General features: G+C 44.6%; 1 protein-coding gene across 4 annotated transcripts in view; it reads left to right on the forward strand.

The window, feature by feature from the left end:
- The first annotated feature begins 4,985 nt into the window (after positions 1–4,985).
- The window catches only part of ETFBKMT (electron transfer flavoprotein subunit beta lysine methyltransferase), a 26,521-nt gene continuing 6,203 nt past the window's right edge, over positions 4,986–25,303 (forward strand). Inside the window, exons 1-2 of one of the 4 annotated variants that reach the window (XM_025403016.1) lie at positions 4,986–5,082; positions 20,761–21,187. In XM_025403016.1, coding sequence (XP_025258801.1) covers positions 20,874–21,187 — 314 coding nt within the window. In that variant the 5' untranslated portion in view covers positions 4,986–5,082; positions 20,761–20,873. Of the gene's footprint in view, positions 5,083–17,758; positions 17,939–18,105; positions 18,504–20,760; positions 21,188–25,303 lie in introns of those variants that run through there. The other 3 variants (XM_025403015.1, XM_025403018.1, XM_025403014.1) reach the window with 3 other exon arrangements.

The raw sequence follows: 25,303 nt of genomic DNA on the forward strand, positions 1-25,303 counted from the left end.
TTTTTTGAGACGGAGTCTCGCTCTGTCGCCCAGGCTGGAGTGCAGTGGCCGGATCTCAGCTCACTGCAAGCTCCACCTCCCGGGTTTACGCCATTCTCCTGTCTCAGCCTTCCCGAGTAGCTGGGACTACAAGCGCCTGCCACCGCGCCCGGCTAGTTTTTTGTATTTTTTAGTAGAGACGGGGTTTCACCGTGTTCGCCAGGATGGTCTCGATCTCCTGACCTCGTGATCCGCCCGTCTCGGCCTCCCAAAGTGCTGGGATTACAGGCTTGAGCCACCGCGCCCGGCTAGAATGGTCTTAAATTCATCCTTAAACTGTGAAACATGCAAGTCTCAAGTGATAACATGGCTTAGATAACTTTCGTTTGAGAGCCTGGAAACTAAGTGTCATCCATTACAATGTTTCTGTGTAAGGATATATTCCAACTCCCGAAATAACCAAGAGATGAGGTCTCTTTGTGCCAAGTTTATAAAACTCTTGGTTGTTATGTCTCATGCAGAGACACAATATTTGTTGATAGTTTAAATAATGATTATTATCAATGTTAGTAGAATGTTTTCTATGTTCCAGGCCTTGCTTTAAGAAGATTATAGGCATTGACTCATTTAATTCTCACCACAGCCTATGAAGTAGGTACTTCTTGTCCTCTCATTTTTCAATTTTATTTTGTTTTGTATTTTTAGTAGAGATGGGGTTTTGCCATGTTGCCCAAGCTGGTCTCGAACTCTTGAGCTCAAGCAATACACCCACCTTGGCCTCCCAAAGTGCTGGCATTACAGGTGTGAGCCACCATGCCCGGCCTTGTTCTCTCATCTTACAGACAAATTCACCAAAGCACAGAGAGGTTAAGGCACTTAATCAAGCTCACAGAGCTAGTAAGTGGTGGAACAGATTGACTTTAGAGCCACTATGCTCTGCCCTTTAACAGAATTCATTCTGTAATATAAGGCTTATTTGGAGTCTCATTAGGCATATTTTGAAACTACTCAGATTAATATTAAAACTCCATGAAGGTAGGAACCAAGTCTTATTCATTCCTGTTTCTCCCACAGATTTTTTTTTTTTTTTGAGATGAAATCTCACTCTGTTGCCCAGGCTGCAGTGGAGTGGCACGATCTCAGCTCACTGCAACCTCCACCTCCCGGATTCAAGCAATTCTCCTGCCTCAGCCTCCCGAGTAGCTGGGACTACAGGTGCACACCACCACGCAGGGTTAATTTTCGTTTTTTGTTTTTGTTTGTTTGAAACAGAGTCTTACTCTGTCACCCAGGCTGGAGTGCTGTGGCACGATCTCAGCTCACTGCAACCTCCACCTCCTGGGTTCAAGCGATTCTCCTGCCTCAACCTCCTGTGTAGCTGGGATTACAGGGGCATGCCACCACGCCCAGCTAATTTTTGTGTTTTTAGTAGAGACAGAGTTTCACCATTTTGGCCAGGCTGGTCTTGAACTGCTGACCTCAGGTGATCCAACCACCTTGGCCTCCCAAAGTGCTGGGATTATAGGCGTGAGCCGCTGCACCTGGCCAATTTTTGTATTTATTTTAGTAGAGACGGGGTTTCATCATGTTAGCCAGGCTGGTCTCAAACTCCTGACCTTAAGTGATCTGCCCACCTCGGCCTCACAAAGTGCTGGGATTACAGGCGTGAGCCACCACACCTGGCCCCCTAGCAGGTTCTTGATAGTTGTTGACAATGGAGCTAGCTGGGGATTAGTTCCTCCGATGGTCATTATGCATCATAGCCAAGGTTTCTGTGTTCTCAATATGCCCCCAAGGAACATGCTCCAGCAAACGTGAAAAATGCCAGAGCCATAAAATTTTTTTTTTTTTTGAGTCAGGGTCTCCCTCTGTCACCCAGCCTGGAGTGCAGTGGCATGATAACGGCTCACTGCATCCTCATCTGCCCAAGCCCAGGTGAGCCTCACACCTCAGCCTCCTGAGTAGCTGGGATTACAGGTGCGCTCCACCACACCCGGCTAATTTTTGTATTTTTTTGTAGAGTTAGGGTTTCACTATGTTGCCCAGGCTAGCCTCAAACTCCTGGGCTCAAGCAATCCTCCCACCTCAGCTTCCCAAAGTGCTGAGATTATAGGCGTGCACCACCACGCCAGGCCCAGAGCCATACAAGTTGGTTTAACCAAAAGAGCTGAAGGATGGCTTGGAGCACTGGCATAAATGATGTCCCTTTAGTTGTCAGGGCTGACTGGGAGGGAAACCACCCTGCCACCAACAGTGTTGCTTGGCCTTGTCAAAGAGCACCTTGTACTTGAGGTGCCCTCTTTGTCCTGGTCCCATCCATTCACCAGCAGCCTTCACACATCTGTCCTAAAACCTTAGATTTTACCTATCTATTGCTGCACATACACCGGTGCCAGGGGACACTGTCCACCACACCTGGCTAATTTTTTGCATTTTTAGTAGAGATGGGGTTTCATCATGAAGGCCAGGCTGGTCTCAAACTCCTGACCTCCGGTGATCCACCTCCCTAGGCCTCCCAAAGTGTTGGGATTACAGGCGTGAGACACCACGCCCGGCCTCAAATGTTCATCTTTTCCAGAAATACCCTCAGAGGAACACCCAGAGGACCGTTTGACTATCTGAGCACATTGCAACCCAGTCAAGCTGACACACAGAATTAACTCTCACAGAGCCGATAAAGAAGAAGTGGAAGAAAGTGCTTCTTTTGCTGCAGGATGAGGTGGGAGCAGGGGTTGTGACAGGCCCCCTCTGGCCACCGTCTCTAGTGTATTGGGTTCAGCTTGTTTCCTCCCCAGCACTGCTACTAATGTTCAAGGCATTATTTGTTGAAGCCAGGTGCTGTCTAAGCAGGGTGTTGAAGGAAAGCAATTTTCTTTCTTTCTTTCTTTCTTTTTTTTTGTTTGAGACAAGGTTTCTTTCTGTTGCCCAGGCTGGAGTGCAGTGACATGATCTTGACTCACTACAGCCTCAACCTCCCAAGTAGCTGGAACAACGAGTGATCCTCAGGTGATCAGGTAATTCTTTCATCTCAGCCTCCTGAGTAGCTGGGACCATGAGTGCACGCCACCACACCACACCCGCCTAATTTTCTTTCTTTTTAATAGAGATAGGGTCGCCCTACGTGGCCCAGGCTGCTCTCAAACTCCTGGGCTCAAGTGATCCTCCCGCCTTAGCATCCCAAAGTGCTGGGACTACAGGCGTGAGCCACTGTGGCTGGCTTTTTGTTTTTGTTTTTGTTTTTGGAGAGCAATTTTGGTAACTAGAGACTGCTGGGAAAGAGAATGTGGGCTATCAGAGACTGCAGGGGACATAGAAGGAAGTCTTTAGAAGTTGGATGGGAGTCCAAGTTCTGCCACTTCCAGGCCTTGGTGCATTTAGGCCAGTTACTTAAGCTGTTTGGCCTCAGTGTCCATCTATTGCATTAACACTGGGAATAACAATTTTTACCTTACAAGATTGTTAAGGGAATTAAATGAGATCATGCAAATAAAGAGCCTGCCATAGAGTTGCACTCAATAAATACTATTTTACTTTCCCCCGAATTCCCTGCCTGTACTTTTGGCACCTGAAAAACTAATTAGGTAGAAATAGGCTGGAGAACAGCAGGGGAAAACAAGCTAAACTTTCTTGGACTACATTTTTACATGGATAAAAATTTTTGCCACTGCAACTCTAAGCAGCACTCAGTATCTTTGAGATATTAGTGACATTTTTCTCTGATGTTCTTTTAGCTCCTGGGGTCACTGGGCTAAGAGAGGTGGAGATAGGCTTTGAGCAATGCTGCCTTGTCCCCCTGCTCAGAGGCAGATGTGACTTAATAGGAAGAATCCTAGAGGCCTTCTGATGCTGTAGAGAAGATTCATGTTTGAAGAGAGTTAGCCTGGATGACATGAAAGTGGTTGTTGTTTTTTTCCAGAGAAAAGGAAAGAGACATAACATTCCCCCTTCCCGCCCAAGCATCAGTTTCCTCTTCTGAACAGGTTGCTGTGGAGATTAAAAACTTTGTACACAGCACACTGTACAAAGGCGATATGAAGTTGTTAGAATCTCATTACCATTGACAATGGCTAATTATAGATGTGAACATCTAAATGTGTCTGAAGGGGACAGAGAAGTTTGGTGAGGATAACTTACAATCTTTTCATCTTTTGTTTTGTTTTGTTTTAGAGAGGGTCTCGCAATGTCGCCCAGGCTGGAGTGCAGTGGCACGATCTGGGCTCACTGCAGCCTCCACCTCCCGGGTTCAAATAATTCTCGAATCTCAACCTCCCAAGTAGCTGGGATTACAGGCATGTGACACCGCGCCCAGCTCATTTTTGTATTTTTGGTAGAGACGGGGTTTCACCATGTTGGCCAGGCTAGTCTCGAACTCCTGACATCACGTGGTCCGCCCACCCTGTCCTCCCAAAGTGCTGGGATTACAGGCGTGAGCCACCTTGCCCAGCCTTTTTTTGTTTTGTTTTGTTTTTTAGAGACAGCATCTTGCTCTGTTCTTTAAGCTAAAGTGCAGTGGCTTGAACATGGCTAACTATAGCCTCAACCTCCTGGGCTCAAGTGATCCTCCTGCCTCAGCCTCCTGAGTAGCTGGGGTGACAGGTGTGCACCACCATCCTCAGCTAGTTCTTATCATTTTTGTGGAGACCAGGTTTCATTATGTTGCCCAGGCTGGAATTTTCGTATTTTTTGTCACAAAGCCTCGCTATGTTGCCCAGGCTGGTTTCAAACTCCTGACCTCAAGCAGTCCTCCCACCTTGGTCTCCCAAAGGATCTTGTGCTGAAATTACAGGCATGTTCCTCCACGCCCGGCCCCTTCATCTTTTTATATTGTGTAATTATAATACAGAGTAGTTTGAGCTTGGTGATGCGAAAGCTTTCCTTTCGCCTTCCTGCCACTCCTTGTTTGTGTACTTTATTTTCAAAGGCCATTAACATGTTGACAGCTACTGAGCTGCTGTTTTTGTTTTGTTGTTCCCTTGACCACACTCCAACCATGACTCCCAATTAACATTCCTAATGGAATCCAAGTCTCTAGGCCTGACAGTCCAGGCCCTCCACCAGCCTGCCTCGCCCTATCCTCATTTTGTCTCCTGCAACCTGGTTCTGGTGAGTGCTCTTCCCTAGTCAGACTGGGCAGTTTATTTTTTATGCAATGAACTTGCAAATCCCTGCCTTTGGCTCTGTGCTTGAAATAGCTTCCTCTTTCTCATTACAGAGTCTACGTCCTGTGTTTAAGTGTAGCTCTGGAACCAGACGACCTGAGTGTGTCATCCCAACTCTACTGCCAGCTATTTATGAGCCCTCAGGCAAGTTACTGAACCTTCCTGTGACTTCACTTTTTTACCTCTAAAACAGAGGTCATAATAGTATACCTACATTCTAGACTTATATTGAAGCTTAAAGAGGTAATTTAGGGGCCGGGCGCGGTGGCTCATACCTGTAATCCCAGCACTTTGTGGGACTGAGGTGGGTGGATCACCTGAGGTCAGGAATTCGAGACCAGCCTGGTCAACATGGCAAAACCCCGTCTCTACTAAAAATACAAAAATTAGCCAGGTGTGGTGGCAGGTGCCTGTAATCCCAGCTACTCGGGAGCCTGGGACAGGAGAATCACTTGAACCTGGGAGGCAGAGGTTGCAGTCAGCCGAGATGGCGCCATTGCACTCCAGCCTTGGTGACAGAGCGAGACTCCATCTCAAAAGAAAAGAAAAGAAAAAAAAAAACAAGTGTTGACAAGAATGTGGAGAAATTGGAAGTTTCATAAATTGCTGGTGAGAATGTAAAATTGGGCAGTCACTTTGCAGAACAGTCTGGCAGTTCCTAAATAATTTGAGCGTAGAGTTACTATATGACCCAGCACTTCCATTCCTAGGCATATATCCAAGTGAATTGAAAGCATATGTCGCCACATAAATGTGTACATTAGTGTTCATAGTGGCATTATTCATAATAGCCAAAAAGTGTAAACCACTTTAATGTTTATCAACTGGTGAATGGAGAAACACAATGTAGTACTGAATATTCACATAATGGAATGTTATTTAGCCACAAAAGGAATGTTGTACAATTGTCCCTCAGTATCCACAGGGGATTGGTTTCAGGACCCCTGAGGATACCAAAATTCATGGATGCTTAGGTTCCTTATATAAAATGATGTAGTATTTGCATATTACTTTAAATCATCTCTAGATTATCTATAATGTTGAATATGATGTAAATAGTGTTTTGTTTTGTTTTGTTTTGAGATGGAGTCTCACTCTTTTGCCCAGGCTGCAGTGTAGTGGCACGATCTCAGTTGACTGCAACCCCCACCTCCCGGGTTCAAGTGATTTTCCTGTCTCAGCCTCCTGAGTAACTGGGATTACAGGCATGCACCACCATGCCCAACTAATTTTTGTATTTTGCGTAGAGACAGGTTTCACCATGTTGGTCAGGCTGGTCCTGAACTCCTGACCTCGTGATCCACCTGTCTCAGCCTCCCAAAGTGCTGGGATTACAGGCGTGAGTCACCATGCCCGGCCAATAGTTGTGGTTTTTTTGGAGACAGAGTCTCGCTTTGTCACCCAGGCTGGAATGCAATGGTGTGAAATTGGCTCACTGCAACCTCTGCCTCTTGGGTTCAAGCAATTATTCTGCCTTAGCCTCCCAAGTAGCGGGGATTACAGGTGCCCATCACCACGCCCTGCTAATTTTTTGTATTTTAGTAGAGACGGGGTTTCACTGTGTTGCCCAGGCTGGAGATAGTTGTTGTATTATATTGTTAAGGAAATAATGACAAGAAAAAAAGTCTATACATGCTGTTCAGTACAGACACAAAAGTTTTTTCCCAATTTTTTCAACGTGCGGTTTGGTTGAATCTATGGATGTGGAACCTACGGATGCAGAGGCCTGACTGTACTTATTCATTCTACAACATGAATGAAGAAAACATTATACTCCATGAAAGAGTTAGTCACAAAGGACTACATATGGTATGATCCCACTCACAGGCACCCCTCCTTTCACTGTGCTTGGCTTTACTGTGCCTCACGGATACTGTGACTTTTACAAATTGAATGTTTTTGGTACCCCTGTGTCGGGCTAGTCTATTGGTGCCATTTTTTTTTTTTTCAAACAGAGTGTGCTTACCTCGTGTTTCTGTGTCACATTTTGGTAATCCTCACAGTATTCAAATATTTTCATTATTATTAAAAGTAATGGTCAAAACCACAATTACTTTTGCACCAACCTAATATTACATATGTTCTGGTGATCTGTGATCAGAGATCTTTGGTGTTTCTATTGTAATTGTTTTGGGGCACCCATGAAAGACGGAGAACTTAATGGATAAATGTGTATGTTCTTTTTCTTTTCTTTACTTTTCTTTTTTTGGAGACAGAATCTCTCTCCGTAGCGAAGTACAATGGCACAATCTCGGCTTACTGCAACCTCCACCTCCCAAGTTCAAGCGATTCTGCTGCCTCAGCCCCCCGAGTAGCTGGGATTACAGGCACATACCACCACGCCCAGCTGATTTATGTATTTTTAGTATAGGTGGGGTTTTGCCATGTTGGCCAGTTTGGTCTCGAACGCCTGGCCTCAAGTGATCCACCCGCCTCCCAAAGTGCTGGGATTACAGGCATGATCCATCACACCGGTCCCCACCCCCCGACTTTTTTTTTTTTTTTTTTTTTTTGAGACAGGGTCTCGCTTTATTTCCAGGCTGGAATGCAGTGGTGAAATCTCAGCTCACTGCAGCTTCAAACTCCTGGGCTCAAACAATCCTCCCACCTCAGCACCCCATGTAGCTGGGATTACAGGTGTGTGTCACCATGCTCAGCTAATTTTTGTATTTTTACTAGAGATGAGGACTCTCCATGTTGGCCAGGCTGGTCTTGAACTCCTGAGCTCAAGCAATCCACCCACCCTGGCCTCCAAAGTTCTGGGATTCCAGGCGTAAGCCACTGCACTCAGCCCTGCTGTCAGAGGCCTTTGAACCACAGCAACTCCATCTCGAACAGGGGCTGGTTAACCTGAGGCTGTAACCTGCTGGGCTACATTTCCAGTAAGTTAAGGTATTCTTAGTCACCGAATGAGATAGGAGGTCATTATAAAGACCTTGCTGATCAAACAGGTTGCAGTAAGGAAGCCAACCAAAACCCACCAAAACCAACATGGCAACAAGAGTGATCTCCAGTTGTCCTCACTGTTACACTCCCATCAGCGCCATGACAGTTTACAAATGCCATGGCAACATCAGGAAGTTCCCCTATATAGTCTCAAAGGAGAGGCATAAATAATCCACACCTTGTTTAGCATGTATCATCAATAAATAACCATAAGGCTGGGCGCGGTGGCTCAAGCCTGTAATCCCAGCACTTTGGGAGGCCGAGACGGGCGGATCACGAGGTCAGGAGATCAAGACCATCCTGGCTAACACGGTGAAACTCCGTCTCTACTAAAAAATACAAAAAACTAGCCGGGCGAGGTGGCGGGCGCCTGTAGTCCCAGCTACTCCGGAGGCTGAGGCAGGAGAATGGCGGGAACCCGGGGGGCAGAGCTTGTAGTGAGCTGAGATCAGGCCACTGCACTCCAGCCTGGGTGACAGAGCGAGACTCCGTCTCAAAAAAAAAAAAAAATAAAATAAATAAATAAATAAATAAATAACCATAAAAAAATGGGCAACCAGCAGCCCTTGGGGCTGCTCTGTCTTTGGAGTAGCCATTACTTTCTTAAACCTGCTTTCATTTTACGGACTTGCCCTGATTTCTTTCTTGCATGAGATCCAAGAACCCTCTCTTGGGATCTGAAATGATCCCTTTCCAGTAACACTACTAGAGGGTTTTGAATGCAAGATTGAAATGATCTGACCTTTTTTTTTTTTTTTTTTTTTAAAGAATCACTCTGGCTTTTCTGTTGAGAATTGACTAAAGGAAGCAAGGAGGGATAAGAAGGTTAGTTCAAAGACCTTTGCAACGAAAGAGTTAAGGACACGCCACCCCCAAATATGCCAGTTTGGCATACTGATTATTTCAAGGTGAAGGTACTTGAGAGACTGTCATTGCAGGAAGAGCTAGCTGACTTTCACAGTGGGCAGGATCTATGCAAACCTGCAGCCGAGGAAGCTGAGAGGCCGAAGAAAGAGGCTGACACATCCAGTTTCCTAGGAAGAAACGTTTACTAGGGACTTAGAACAGAAGCCATGTCTGTATCTCAGGAAGCAGTGAGACAAGATGGTGGATCCCTGTACCATTACCCCTCAAACCCGGGGCTCATATACCCCAGGAGAGGAGTGATTCAGGAGGGACGTGGAGAACAACTGAAGTAGGATAACATCAAGGCCGCTTGACCTAAGGGCAGGGTTTACAGTCAGTATGTGCTCTTACACGAAGAACAACAGATAAACTGGAAGTCTTAGAAGACTTCCTGGAACTGGGGTTAATCAGAAACCAACATGGATTAGCATCCAGGATGGAGTTGCTTTGCCCTCCCCACTGACATGTCCATTCCTACCTTGAGGAAGCCATAAAAATTCCTTTGAGAAAGATGCCTTCCTTTTTTTTTTCCTTTTCTCTTTTTTGAGATGGAGCCTTGCTCTGTCCCCCAGGCTGGAGTGCAACGGCACAATCATGGCTCACTGCAATCTCCACCTCCCGGGTTGCAGTGAGGCAACCCGGGTTCAAGCAATTCTTTAGCCTCAGCCTCCGGAACAGCGGGGATTACAGGCGCGTGCCACCATGCCTGGCTAATTTTTGTATTTTTAGTAGAGATGGGGTTTTACCACGTTGGCCAGGCTGGTCTCGAACTCCTGATCTCAGGTGTGATCTGATCTGCCTCTGCCTTCTAAAGTGCTGAGATTACAGGCATGAGCCACCGTGCCCATTTCCTTTAGTAGAAAGAGAAAATAACCCTTATCTCCAGAGACTGGGAATTGATGCTACAATGGACCTATACAGATAAACTTACTAAACCAACATTTATCTTTCACCAGCTTTGCACTTCACCCATACAGGAGTTTAGAAAAAATCACTTAGGCAGATAGTAGGAGTGTGGGAGTCCTCAGTAAGGCTTTTCTTTTTCATGAAAAGCAGCCCCAAATAATTTTCTAACAAAGAGCATCCTGTGAAGCTGAGCTGCAGACATAGACAAGCAAGCTGGGAGCTTGCACCAGTGAACGTCAGGAGGAACTTCGGGCTACACATGTTCAAGTTGGAGGCTCCATCCTCCTTTCTCTTTGTCAGCCACGTGTACTGTAAGGAGCAGACAAGATGGCGCTGACCAACTGGAAAGTTCATTTACATAATAAGATTAGAGTGGGGTAACCAGCCTTCCCCTGCCCACTATGTAAACATCATACCTGATCAAACCAATCTGTGAGCCCTATGTAAATCAGGCACCACCTCCTCAGACCTCACTATAAAATTTGGCGCATCCACCACCGGCTGGGCCTTTCCGCTGGGAGACCCATTTCTCTGTAGAAAAAGCTGTTTCTCTTTCCCTTCTCTTCTGCCTATTAAACCTCTACTCCTAAACTCCTCGTGTGTGTCCGTGTCCTAAATTTTCCTGGTGCCTGACGACAAACCCCAGGTTTATACCCCAGACAATGTAGCTGCTTCATCACCATGTATCTCCTAATGATTTCCCCACAATTTACTGCCCCGAGTTCAAATCCCTTTGTCTTCATAAATTTATCATTTCTTTGTCTAAAAGGTATAAAAGCTTTTTGTTCTGGCCATTTTCTTCAGGTTGTTACCCCTTTCATCTTGTGAGATTCTTCATGTATAAGTAAAAATTAATAACACTTGTATGCTTTTCTGTTAATCTGGTTTATGTTCATTTAGTTCTTAGACTCAGAAGCTCCCAAGGGAGTACAGGAGAATTTATCCTGCCATCAACAATAACCCAGGCTAGAGTTGATGGTGATTTGTATTAGAGGAAAGCAATGCAGGTGGTGAAAAGTGGTCAGATTCTGCATAGACAGTATTTTGGATTTGCTGGTGCGTTAGTTGTGTAGTGTGCACGTGCGTGCGAGAGAGAAAAAGATTGAGAGAGAATGTCTTATAGATTATACCAAATATGTTTTAAGCTTTAAGCCTGAACTATTTATTATCAGTGATAAATATTTCCATCATATCTTACAACTAAAGAAATGTGCCAGGCTAGACGTGGTGGCTCACACCTGTAATCCCAGCACTTTGGGAAGCTGAGGCCGGCAGATTGCTTGAGCTCAGGAGTTCGAAACCAGCCTGGGCAACACGGTGACATCCGGTCTCTACTAAAATACAAAAAAATCAGCTGGGCGTGGCGGCGTGCGCCTGTAGTCCCAGCTGCTCAGGAGGCTGAGGCAGGAGAATCGCTTGAACCCAGGAGGCAGAGGTTGCAGTGAGCCGAGATCGTGCCACTGCGCTCTAGCCTGGACTACAGAGCGAGACTCCTTATCAAAAAAAAAAAAAAAAAAAAAAGGTACCAGTGTGTAGTAACATTGTGGGTGAGAATCTTTGCTCTTTATACATGACTCTGTTTAAGTTTCAGTTTTGTTTTTGCTCTTACCATTTTAGCTGAAACACACTTGGCTAAATTGTTAAGCTAAATTATCAGTAGATGGCACCACAGCCTTAGTTAGCTGAAGATTTCTGGGTTTTGCAGGGAGAAAGGATTCCCTTTTGTAGTCAACTGGTCTTATATAGTGTCAGTTGTCAGATGTTTAGGTGTGACTCAGTGACCTGTGCTTAAAAGTTTGCCTGGTTACTAACTGAGGGAGCAACAAGTGCAAACTGCAGATAAGGAACTGAAAAAAGGAAACACACAAATTTACACAGACACGGTGCCATAGATTTGTTGCAAGGGCAGTTTGGTAGAGAGAAGGGCAGTTTGGTAGAGAGAAGGGCAGTTTGGTAGAGAGAAGCTGGAAGGAAGCTGAAGCTCCAGAAAACCCAAAACTACAAACTTCCTTCAAAAGTCTGGGGAGAGGCCGGGTGCGGTGGTTCATGCCTGTAATCCCAGCACTTTGGGAGGCCAAAGTGGGTGGATCACTTGAGGCCAGGAGTTTGAGACCAGCCTGGCCAACATGGTGAAACCCCGTCTCTACTAAAAATACAAAAAATTAGCTGGGTGTGGTGGCGGGCGCCTGTAATCCTAGCTATTTGGGAGGCTGAGGTGGGAGAATCACTTGAACCTGGGAGGCAGAAGTTGCAGTGAGCTGAGATAGTGCTACTACACTCCAGCCTGGGCGACAGAGTAAAATTCCGTCTCAAAAAAAAAAAAAAAGAAGACAGATAATAGCGAGTGTTGGCTAGGATGTGGAGCAATTGGAAATCTCATGTAGTGATGGTGGAAATGTAAAATAACGCAACTATTTTATTTTATTTTATGTTGTTTCTGAGACAGAGTCTCGCTCGGTCATCTAGGCTGGAGTGCAGTTGCACGATCTTGGCTCACTGCAACCTCTGCCTCCTGGGTTCAAGTGATTCTCCTGTCTCAGCCTCCTGAGTAACTGGGATTACAGGCACACACCACAATGTCCGACTAATTTTTGTATTTTTAGTAGAGACGGGGTTTCACCATGTTGGCCAGGCTGTTCTCGAACTCCTGACCTCCAGTGGTCCTCCCACCTTGGCCTTCCAATGTGCTGGGATTACAGGCATGAGCCACGGTGCCCAGCAGGCACAACCATTTTAGAAAAAGTTTGCAGTTAATCATACACCTACCATATGATCTAGCCATTGCACTCCTAGGTATTTATGCAAAGGAAAGAAAGCATAAGGCTATACAAAGACTTGTACACAAATGTTCAAAACAACTTTATTTGTAATAGTAAAAGAAAGAAAACTCAAATGTCCATCAACAGGTAAATAGATAAACACGGGAGCTTATCTATACATATAATGAAACACTACTTAGTAATATAAAGGAGTGAATTATTGATGCAGGAAACATGGATGAATAAAAATAATTACTAGTGAAAGAAATAAGACAAAAACAGAATAAACTCTATACAATTGCATGCATATGAAAATCTAGAAAAAACAAAGCAATCTATAGTGACAGAAAGCCAAGAATGGTTGTAAAGGACTGAAGAAGGGAGAAGGACTGGATGGGTGCCGTGGCTCACACCTGTAAACCCAGCACTTTGGGAGGCCGAGGCAGGCAGATCACTTGAGGTCAGGAGTTCGAGACCAGCCTGGCTAACGTGGTGAAATGCTGTCTCTACTAAAAATACAAAAATTAGCCAGGTGTGGTGGTGCGCGCCTGTAATCCCAGCTAGTCGGGAGGCTGAGGCATGAGAATTGCTTGAACCCGGGAGGAGAAGGTTACAGTGAGCCAGGATCATGCCACTGCACTCCAGCCTGGGCAACAGAGTGAGACTCTGTCTCATGAAAAAAACAAACAAAGAAAAAACAGAACAAAAAGGTTTAAAAAAAAGTGGGGGAAGAATTGGAGGGAACAATTACACAGGAGCACTGAATATGTTCACTATCTTGATTTTGGTGATGGTTTCATGAGTATATACTGTAAAGGAACATAAAAAGTCTCAAAACCCCCAAACTTATTATGCCAAAGGGAAAGTTAAGCCTGCTTACTTCGCAGCCTTGTGTCAAAGTGCTATACATTAGCCAGATCCCTACAAAAGGAAAAGGTCTCGGGTATTTCCAGATGACTGCCTTCACAAATTGCTCATAAGAAAATTCTTTCCTGGCTCCTAAACTTTTCAAGGTGTATAATAAATCCTCCCATAAATAAGGACATGTCAACTGTCACTTTAAGTCTGCAACTTAAGTCTAACTCTTTGTCCAGGAACCTAAAGTCTGGTCAATTTCACACTGATGGTGTCAATTATAAGCCTTATCTTCCCAAGTGCAAAAACAAAGATGAGATCCATTATTCTTCTACCTATCCTGAGAAGTCTGAATAATGAATTCCTCCTTTACTCCCTATTTTTGAATGTTTGCCCTTATCTCATGTATAGCATAGATTTACTGGGCACTAATTAAAATCTCACAAGAATGTCATCATTTGCCTCACTGCCTATCTCCCTTTTCCTGCGTGTCTTTTCTCTTAAAGAAATGTGTAGCCGGGCGCGGTGGCTCAAGCCTGTAATCCCAGCACTTTGGGAGGCCGAGACGGGCGGATCACAAGGTCAGGAGATCGAGACCATCCTGGCTAACCCGGTGAAACCCCGTCTCTACTAAAAAATACAAAAAACTAGCCGGGCGAGGTGGCGGGCGCCTGTAGTCCCAGCTACTCTGGAGGCTGAGGCAGGAGAATGGCGTGAACCCGGGAGGCGGAGCTTGCAGTGAGCTGAGATCCGGCCACTGCACTCCAGCCTGGGCAACAGAGCAAGACTCTGTCTCAAAAAAAAAAAAAAAAAAAAAAAGAAATGTGTAAATACCGAATCTCCTGAAACCTTTCCCAAGGAGCATAGGCCACAGACTCATGTTTCTGTGACTCGGGGTTTTCCTGGGCACACTTTTAAGCTCTGTCTCAATAAACCTGGATTGATTGAGATTCTTGCCTCAGTCTCTCATTTGGGTTGACAATACATATGTCAGGACATTGGATTGTACTCTGTAAACATGCAAAGTTGCCAGTGTGAAACTATGTCAAATATACCTCAAAAAAGCTGTTAAAAGTAAATTTGTAAAATGAGATACTGATATGTAATGTTGGTTATTTTACTCACGTATTTGCCTTTTCTTTCATTTAACAGAGTTTACTGAGTGTCTAACTGTGCTAGAGGCTAAAAGAAGAATGAGATGGTCTGCTTTCAAGTCTAGACAGTGACAGTTCTGCTTGATATTCTTGTTGAACATGCCCATAGGAAGCTAAGAAAATAGGAAGATTAGTGTGTTGGCTGACGTGTTGGGGAAGGCTTTTCAGAGGACCTTAACCTTGAGCTGAGTTCTGAAGGACGAGTAGGTAGTTTGGACAGTGAGGAGCAGTTGGGGGTGGGAGGCAGTGGCAGCTTTCTGTCTTCAACAAGGCCTAGGGATGAGAGAACAAGGTGCTGTGGGAGGAAAACAAACTGCAGCAGAGAGGGGAGAAGAGCGTATTGAAAAGAGGCAGGATAGGTTAAGTTAGGACTGATTAGCATGGGCCTGGAAAGCTGTAGTCAGGATTCCAGCTGTACCAATGAAGGTCTGGGGAGCTAGAGCGGGTTTTAGGCAAGGGAGAACACAGATAGCCTGCTGATGAACAGCACAGGCCAGTCGAGTGGAGCAAGAGAAACCATCTTGCCCTGAGGTTGGCTAGCATTATGGTTAAACGTGTTTATTTAATTAGTCTCCAAGTCCTGCTAATAGCTTATCCTTAATTATTTTCAGATGTCCCAATTCTTTCCATCCCTTTGCAGTTACCTTAGTTCTGCCTCTGTTATTGTTTGATTGGATTACCATAATATCCTCCAATGGCGGTTTCCTTGTCTTCAGTCTTGCCCCTACTCTAAACTCTTTGCTACCTGCAGCACAAAACATTTTTCTAAACTTCAAGTCTGATCCTCTCAGCTTTAACTGAAAACCCAATCTGCTGCTCATCAATCTCTGTGTTTCTAATAATGATCATCACTGTAATAGCACACTTAGCAAGCATTTACTAGATGCCAGGAACTGGGCTAAACACGGTGTGCTTTTATCTTATTAAATCTTCCTCAAACATTATTATTATCATCACTGTTTTACAGATGAAGAAACTGATTATCAAGAAGGTTTAGTAATGTGTCCAAGATCATACAGCTAATAAGTGTAATTGAATAACTTGTTGAAAAACCAAAAACCCCGTAAAGACAAAGTTGGGTAGGGAATAGAGTTTTTTACTTGCACCTGCAAGAGGGACTAATTATTAGAGAACTGGCTTTGTAAACAAAAATGTAGGGCAGGTAGTTAAAGTAAAAAAATCATGAGGATAGACAACAGCTCAAATTGTTATCAGTTCACAAGTTTGCTTGGATGTATGTGGGTCAATTTTGTTAAAATCTAGATGGTCCTTTCTATTACGAAATTACAGCGCATCAACACCAAACAACAGAAAAGAAAATCCGTATGTCCCTGTTTTTCATGCTTTATCTGGGACTACAGGAAGGGTAGGCCTTTTCTAGACTATGGAATCTAAGCTTCAGAAAAAAAAAATCATTTAAGTTGCAATATAAAGAATAGTTTTGGCCAGTCATGGTGGTTCACACCTGTAATCCCAGGACTTTGGGAGGCAGAGGTGGGCGGATCACTAGGTCAAAAGTTCGACACCAGCCTGACCAACATGGTGAAACCCCCTCTCTACTAAAAATACAAAAAATAGCTGGGCGTGGTGGTGCACGCCTATAATCCTAGCTAGTGGGGAAGCTGAGGCAGGAGAATGGCTTGAACCCAGGAGGCGGAGGTTGCAGTGAGCCGAGATCACGCCACTGCACTCCAGCGACAGAGCAAGACTCCATCTCAAAAAAAAAAAAAAAAAAAAAAAGTCTCAAGAAAGGCAGAATTAGAGAAAGACAAGTTATAGGAACCCAGACAAGCCATTATAATGCCAAACTAAGGCAATGGCAGGAGGGACAGAAAGAACTGGACCAGTTTTCAAACCCTTATAGAACAGGAAAGGCATGTTGCAGTCCCTTCAGCCAAGTTGCAAGTTTTGAATGAGTTATCCAAACATTATTAAATGCATCTTCAGTGATGGCTACCAAACTTTTTACCAGGAACTCTTTTTTGTAGAAATGTTAGGTCAGCCTGTTCATTCTGGTTTCTTGGGCAGTGACTGGGATGTTCAAACTACTAATTGGGATAGAGCACAGAAGCTGGTTAAAAACAATATTTCTTATACAAATTGATCTTGAACATGGATCAAGGTTCACTGTTCGCAGGAGAATCGGAGAGTGTGTGGTAATGAAAAGTTATTACAGTTGAGAAAACGAGTTTACATTAGCAACTAATTAAGAAAAAAGCAGCTCATAAATGGATGAATGCAGGTCATAAACACATTATATCAGTTATTACATAGGAAATCTATGGCAGAATACTGTGAAATGCAAGGTGTGTAGCTTATCAACAAGTATATAGCAAGTACGCCATTCAACTAAGAAGGAAATGATAAGGCTGCATCTGGGGCTGTTGACTGGAAGCACAAAGTTTCCTTTCCTTGTAGTAGTTCCTAAAGATTCCAGTTTACATGGAAAGACAGAAAGCTGTTACACCCATGGCAGGAGCAGAGAACCCCAGCGACAAATTCTAATTTTGAACAGGCAGGTGCCAGTGTATTTCTCAAACTGCAAACTAAGATGCAGAAACACAATTTTCCTGTTTCTTAGTTTTGGACCATTTCCCACCCCCCAGCACGCCAGAGCAGGTTTTAATTGTTGTCAGGTGAGATGGTGAGTTAACTTTGAGTGTTGAGTTGAGGGTCCAGTGGGATGTGGGTCCAGTTGAAAGGTGGATATATGTAGATCCAGACTCGACTGATATAGGCTGCAAATAAATTGATAGTGAATTTATGAATTATTAGAAAAGAAAGGACATTCATTATGATTTAGTCGCAGTTGAATGTAGGCAGCACAAAGGGCTTATACTGTGTCTTTTTTTTTTAATATACTGGGTCTATTTTGCTCACCACTGTATGTCCCGTGCCTGGAAGTGCGACTAGTACATAGTAGGTGTTGCACACATAGTTTCAGAATGAAATTTTAGAAATCAAAATTCTACAAACATTGCACACAGATTTATCTTTCTCTTATTTTCCGGGCGAGGTCAGGGCGCCCTTTGGTTTCGCGCTTCTGGCCCTTTAAGAAAGTGGAGGAGAAAGAAAGCGCTGCTGGGAAAAAGGGCGGGGCCGCGAGAGTCCGCCGTCCGTCCCGCCCACGTCCCGGCCGCAGCCAGCAGCTCGCGCTAGGCTCGGTTTTGGTAGCGGGACCCAGAAAATGTAAAGCATGCGCAGGAAGAGTCGCCAGGGTGAGTGACAGGCGAGCCCTGTGCTTTACTTCCGAGGGCGGTGTCAGCAAAGCTAGGTAAGGAGAGCGGGAGGACGGTGCCTGCCCCTTTAAGATCGACTCCACCCCGCCTCTGGAGGAAAATGACGCAGTCGTCTACAGTTTCTGGAACGTAACCCTTTTGATCCCGTCAGCTCTCCTTCTCATTAAGAGAAATACCAAGTGGCCCCCACAGTCACATAGGTCATAACCCAGGCCTCATCGGTGCTGGGACGGGAGAGGGAAGCGCCGGTCTAAAGGACATGGGGTCCAAATCCCAAATAGTCTCTATTTGCTCTGCGTTATAGGTTGCATTGTGTGATTCAAGTGACAGCCTAGTACTGCTTAACAAAATTAGTCTAATGGTAGACCAGGCCCTGAGAGACCCCTGCGATCCCAGGACACTGATGTGGGGTAACTAACACCCACTGGAAGTCTGCGCTGAGTTCACAGGCTATGTATGACCTGACATGCATTTTGGGCTGCCCTGTGTTTTGATATTTGAACCAGTTGCTGGTGTTTAAAAGCGGAAGCTGGCCGGGCGTGGTGGCTGGCGCCTGTAGTCTCAGCACTTTGGGAGGCCGAGGCAGAAGGATCGCTTGAGGTCTGGAGTTCCAGAGCAGTCTGGCCAACATGGCGAAACCTCGTCTCTACACACGCACACAAAAATACAAAAATTAGCCGGGCGTGGTGGCACGCGCCCGTAATCCTAGGACTCGGGAGGCTGAGATAGGAGAATCGCTTGAACCTGGGAGTCGGAGGTTGCAGTGAGTCGAGATCGCACCACTGCACTCCAGCCTGGGCGACAGAGACTCTGTCTCAAAAAAAAAAAAAAAGAAAAAAGAAAAAAGTGGAAGCTAGTGTGTCAATATCTAGATTTTTTCGATGATTTTGAGAAATCGGAGGGATCTGGCAGCATGTTCCTGCCTGGCCCTTTTGAACTGTTTGAAAACAGTCTCTAGCTTGCCACAGCCCCTGTGTTATTTTACAGCCAGCCTGCATCACTCATTTATGATGTCCGGCGCCTTGTAGGGATTTGGATTTTTGATCCCTAATCTAAATACTTTAGTGGATTTAAGACCATTTAAAACATTTATGCAGAAGAGATCCGAGGTCTCCAAACAACTGGGTGCAGAAGTTGTGTTTAAGTTGTTGTTCCTCATTCTCATTTATTCTTATCAGCGTGGGGGTGTGTGTGTGTGTATGTGTGTGTATATATATATATAAAACGTCTTAGTGATCAGTTGCACAGGTGTTTTTCTATTGGAGCAAATCTTTTCAGTTTAGGCTTGGTAAAATCGAACCATCAGATGCTTTTACAGAAAGAGATCTAGGAGTTGGTGTTCTTTTATTACAATTAAATCCATACAGTATTTTTAAAGGAAAAAAACCTGAGTCTTGATTGCATTGTCTTCTGATATGACAATCTTTAGTGAAATAGAGTAGTCAATATAATTTGTATTAATATATCTCTGCCCACAGACAATTATAAATTCATTAACCCCCTAGCTCTTGGCTAGACTTCACGAAGGCAAAAACTGTGTTTACCCTGTTAACTACTTTACCCCACCACTAGAATAATAAGCTTCCTGAAGACACAAGACTTCTGTTATTTTGTTCAGTTACCAAGCGTGCCTACTTTGTTAAATTTCTGAAAGAAGTTGTACAGTTGGCCCACAATATAACAATATAGCAATGTAAAATTACAGCAATAAAAATAACGCAAAAATACAGTGTAACAACTATTTACATAGCATTTACGTTGTATTAAGTATTATGAGTCATCCAGAGATGATTTAAAGTATACCACAGCGGCCGGGCGCGGTGGCTCAAGCCTGTAATCCCAGCACTTTGGGAGGCCGAGACGGGCGGATCACGAGGTCAGGAGATCGAGAGCATCCTGGCTAACACGGTGAAACCCCGTCTCTACTAAAAAAAAATACAAAAAACTAGCCGGGCGAGGTGGCGGGCACCTGTAGTCCCAGCTACTCGGGAGGCTGAGGCGGGAGAATGGCGTGAACCCGGGAGGCGGAGCTTGCAGTGAGCTGAGATCCGGCCACTGCACTCCAGCCTGGGCCACAGAGCGAGACTCCGTCTCAAAAAAAAAAAACAAAAAAAATAAAGTATACCACAGCATATGCCTAGTATACCACAGCATATGCTTAGTTTATATGCAAATATGCCATTTTATATAAGGGACTTGAGTATCGTCTGTGGTACCCTGGAAGCAGGGGATACTGGAACCAATCCCTTGAGGATACTGAGGGATGACTGTATGCCTGATTTCCTGTAAGAGGCATTTTCTTGAGGATTCTTTCAAAATCAAATGCTTGTATATTTGTTGTGTTAAATTACTAAAAGGATTCTCTTGTGAAAAAGTATCATTTAAAAAGATTGGATTTTCCCAATTGATGCACCAAAGCTTTCATCTGAAATGAACTTGCACATGTGAGTCATCAGATACAGAGCTTACACTGTAATATTTTCTTTCTTTTTTTTTTTTTCTTTGAGACGGAGTTTTGCTCTTGTTGCCCAGGCTGAAGTATAATGGTGCGATCTCAGCTCAGTGCAACCTCTGCCTCACGGGTTCAAGCAATTCTCAAGTAGTGGAATTACAGGCACCCGCCATCATGCCTGGCTAATTTTTTTTGTATTTTTAGTAGAGACAGGGTTTCACCATGATGACCAGGCTGGTCTTGAACTCCTGACCTCAGGTGATCCTCCCACTTCGGCCTCCCAAAGTGCTGGGATTACAGGTGTGAGCCACCGCCCCCGGCCAATATTTTCTTATTATGTAATGGGATCTGGAAATGTTGTTCTTCCTTGGAATTCTCAGTATTACTTTTTTTTTTTCCCCAGAGACTCAGAGGTTCCAGTTGAGATCAAGTTGGGAGACACACCCTTGTTCATTCTCCTTGAGAAGCAGCCATTATCAACAGAACATTGATAGAACCTGTGTTTGGGGAAAGGCCTGATGGCTTTGAGTCTAGGTTGGAAAGCACCCAGGAATCGCTGTGGTCTCCTCTTGCAGGCTATGCGAAGCAGTGGTCTTCTCTTGTTTCCCTGTGGCCGGTGTCCCTGGAGGGGAGCTGGAAGCTTTTTGGATCCTGAGATAAAGGCTTTCCTGGAGGAGAACACTGAAGTCACCAGCAGTGGTAGCCTCACCCCTGAAATCCAGTTGCGGCTTTTGACCCCCAGATGCAAATTCTGGTGGGAGAGAGCTGACCTGTGGCCCCACAGTGATCCTTACTGGGCAATCTACTGGCCAGGAGGCCAAGCCCTGTCTAGGTATTACCCTATTGAAACCTTTAAGGCGGTACAGATCTTTGCTCTTTCAGTCCCCTCCAACTCCAGCCTCTACAAAAAACCACAGCAGGTCTAGGCGTGGTGGCTCATGCCTGTAGTTTCAGTACTTTGGGAGGCTGAGACTGTATAGTAAGCTGTGATCCTGCCACTGCACTCCCGCCTGGCCTGTCTTTAAAAACAAAACAAAACAGAAACCAGCAAAACTCAAAAGTCTTCTTGTTTTCTTTTTTCTTCTTTCTTTCTTTCTTTTTTTTTTTTTTTTTTGGTAGAGATAGGATCTTGCTATGTTGTCCAGGCTAGTCTTAAACTCCTGGCCTCCTCAACCTCCCCAAGTCCTGGTATTACAGACGTGGGCCTCTGAGCCTGACCTTAGGTTAGCCATATTTTTTGGTTGCCTTGTTGCATAATTTTCCCTTGTAACCCAAGCTTATCAAGCCATTTTCCCAAGTAGCTGTCTCCCCAAGAGAAATCCTAGAGTCAGCTGTCAGGACCCTGGATAGCTATAAGTGATCCAGAAATCTCATCTGTTAGGAGGTTCATGGTTCATAGCGCATGACCATTGCAGAGTTTTTAGATGGAAGCTAAACACCCAGTCCTTCAGCTCTCCTTTAATTCAGTGAATGTTGCTCCATAAATCTCACATTCTTTCCAGAGTTGCTTCTTCTCCCATAAAACAGGAGCTGTGAGTGAGTGGGGTGCTCAAAGATTCCCTCTTTTATTGGGTGCAGTGCCTGTAATCCCAGTGCTTTAGGAAGCCAGTGCAGGAGGACAGCTTGAAGTCAAGAGTTCGAGACCAGCTAGGCAACATAGTGATACCCCTGTCTCTACAAAAAAAAAAGTTTTTTTTAATTAGCCAGGTGTGGTGTCTTGTGCCTGTAATCTTAGCAACTCAGGAGGCTGAGGTGGGAGGATCACATGAACCCAGGATTTCTAGGTTACAGTGAGCTGTGATTGCACCATTGCACTCCAGCCTGGGTAATAGAGTGAGACCCTGTATCTATTTTTAAAAGAGAGAATAAAAGTCTCAGTGGCTCATGCCTGTAATCCCAGCACTTTGGGAGGCCGAGGCCGGTGGATCACTTGAGGTCAGGAGTTCAAGACCAGCCTGGCCAATGTGGCGATAGAGTGAGGAAAAAATCCCTCTTCTCTAGAGGCTTGTTGAAAATTTAGGACTTGAATCTGCGTTTTAATCCCCCCTCCCCATCTTCTAACTCTCCATATTGCAGAGGTCTGAGGGCATTTTCTCACATAGCCACACTATACTTCTTATTGAAACACAGCTGATGAAATAAAGGCAAGAGCTTTTTGCATTTTGATCTAGTCTTTGTTGTAGGATTGGTAAATGATTTCGTCTGTTTATGCCCTGTGGTTCTAAAGCTGTGAAACAAAAAAGGTGATAAGGACTTCTGTTTCACAGGAATGGTATAGCCTACGTAATTAGTGTTATATGTAGTTTTAAGTAAAGTGTGTAAATGAAAACATAGAGCTTTTGGTTGGAAATTCCAAGGACTGGAAAGCTTTCCAGCTGGCACAAAATAATGCCAACTTTCTGATTGTTGTGTTGCTAGATTTTCAAGCTTTATTTAGTTACATCATAGTTTTAGAATGCTGACATCTTAAGTGATATCTATTAAAGTGACTATCAACTTGAAATGAAATCAACTTCTTTAAGAGACTGAGTTAGATGTCATAAATTGGTGACCCATAGGTGTGTTTTGTTTGACCTGTACTTATAAACTTCAAAAAAATTATTTGCTGATATTTAAAACTGGCGAGATTTCATGTAAAAATTGACTTTGCCTTGAAAAACAGGGATACCTGGTAAACAGGGATTCTGTGTGGCAACAGTGACCTGAAGATGGGTAGCAGCGATTTATTTACTTATTTAGAGATGGAGTTTTGTTCTCGTCATCCAGGCTGGAGTGCAATGGCGTGATCTCAGCTCACTGCAACCTCCACTTGAACCACTCCGGGTTCAAGCGATTCTTCTGCCTCAATCTCCTGACCTCATCTTCCCAAAGTGCTGGGATTACAGGTGTGAGCTACTGCACCCAGCCTATTTATTTATTTATTTATTTATTTATTTATTTATTATTTTTTTTTGAGACGGAGTCTCACTCTGTCGCCCAGGCTGGAGTGCAGTGGCCGGATCTCAGCTCACTGCAAGCTCCGCCTCCTGGGTTCACGCCATTCTCCTGCCTCAGCCTCCCGAGTAACTGGGACTACAGGCGTCTGCCACCTCGCCCGGCTAATTTTTTGTATTTTTTAGTAGAAACGGGGTTTCACCGTGTTAGCCAGCATGGTCTCGATCTCCTGACCTCGTGATCCGCCCGTCTCGGCCTCCCAAAGTGCTGGGATTACAGGCTTGAGCCACCGCGCCCGACCAAGCCTATTTATTTATTTAGAGATGGAGTCTCACTCTGTTGTCCAGGTTGGAGTGCAGTGGTGCAATCTCAGCCTACTACAACCTACACCTCCCAGGTTCAAGTGATCCTCCTGCCTTGGCCTCTCAAGTAACTGGGATTATAGGCACCCGCTGGATAATTTTGTATTTTTTTTATTTTTTTTGAGACGGAGTCTAGCTCTGTCACCCAGGCTGGAGTGCAGTGGTGTGATCTTGGCTCATTGCAACCTCCGCCTCCCGAGTTGAAGTGATTCTCCTGCCTCAGCCTCTCAAGTAGCTGGGACTACAGGCTCGTGCCACCATGTCGGGCTAATTTTTGTATTTTTAGTAGAGACAGGATTTCACCATGTTGATCAGGCTGGTTTTGAACTCCTGACCTCGTGATCCACCCTCAGCCTCCCAAAGTGTTGGGATTACAGGCGTGAGCCAACGTGCCTGACCTAATTTTGTATTTTTATTAGAGACACGGTTTCACCATGTTGGCCAGGCTGGTCTCGAACTCCTGACCTCAAGTGATCTGCCGGCCTTGGCCTCCCAAAGTGCTGGGATTACAGGCATGAGCCACCGTGCCTGGCGGTAGCAGCTATTTAGACAGGGCATGTATACCTCTACTTTGCCATAGTTTTACTGGTAGATGTTGTCAAGTCCCAGGTTCTTGGTGCCATGAACACAGAATTGGACATGACACACATACAAGTAGTAAAGCAGCAAACAGTTTGTTAAGCACAATGCGATCAGCAGTGGATCAGGCTGACCCGTGAGTGGTATCAGCCCTGGTTTGTTACATTTCATGGCCTTTTATATTCTTTTTCCTCACTTGCTTAACCTTACTTTATTTTTCAGAAGTGAATTGCTCATCCTTGCCTTTCCCTCATTGTGCCTAAACTGCACTTTATTTCTCATAAGCTAATTGTGCATCCTTTCTTAACAGTATTTTATCTTTCCCAACAAAATTGCTTATCTTTTATTTCTTGTAACCAAATTGCTACTGTAAGCCCTTTCAACTTATTTTCCTTATCTTGCATGTTCCAACTCATTGCTTACTCCCTTATCTATTAGTGCTTACTTTCTTATTTCATATGTCCTGTTTCTGCTATCTTGTATGTTTTGCTTTTGGTATTGCTTCAGCTAGCCTATGTCCAATGGGTCGCCTTCACCCCGACTTCCTCTGCCATTCTCCTGCCTCAGTAGTACCCACTGTTCCTTATTACTCCAATCCTAAGATCAAGAGTCAGCTGAAATTTGTTATTTCAGTGTTTCCCCATCCATCTTCACTTGTTTGGTAACTGTTTAGCCCCAGTCCAAATTCCTTGGCTGAACTGGACTTTGGGTTTTACCAGAGAGGTCATTATACTACAATTCAAGCAGCAGGAAAGTCACTCTATTATTTAGTCTAGAGGAGACAGTGACTCTTGGATTGAGTTTACTTAATTTGTCTTTGTTTTAGCACTATTTTGTCAGTCTTAATTCCTGGTGCTTGGTAGTTTCTGGAACGTACTAAGTATTCAATACTTTGTCAGCCCAAATGAGAGACTGAGGCATGAGTCTCAACCAGCCGAGGTTTGTTAAGCCCAAGAAAAATACAAGTCACAGAAAAGTTTGTGGCCTGTGCTCTTCTAAGAGGTTTTTAGGAGGCACAGCCTGCCTGCCTGCCTGCCTGCCTGCCTGCCTTCCTTCCTTCCTTCCTTCCTTCC

Source organism: Theropithecus gelada, chromosome 11 (assembly GCF_003255815.1).
Source record: "Theropithecus gelada isolate Dixy chromosome 11, Tgel_1.0, whole genome shotgun sequence".
NCBI classification, from domain to species: Eukaryota; Metazoa; Chordata; class Mammalia; order Primates; family Cercopithecidae; genus Theropithecus; species Theropithecus gelada.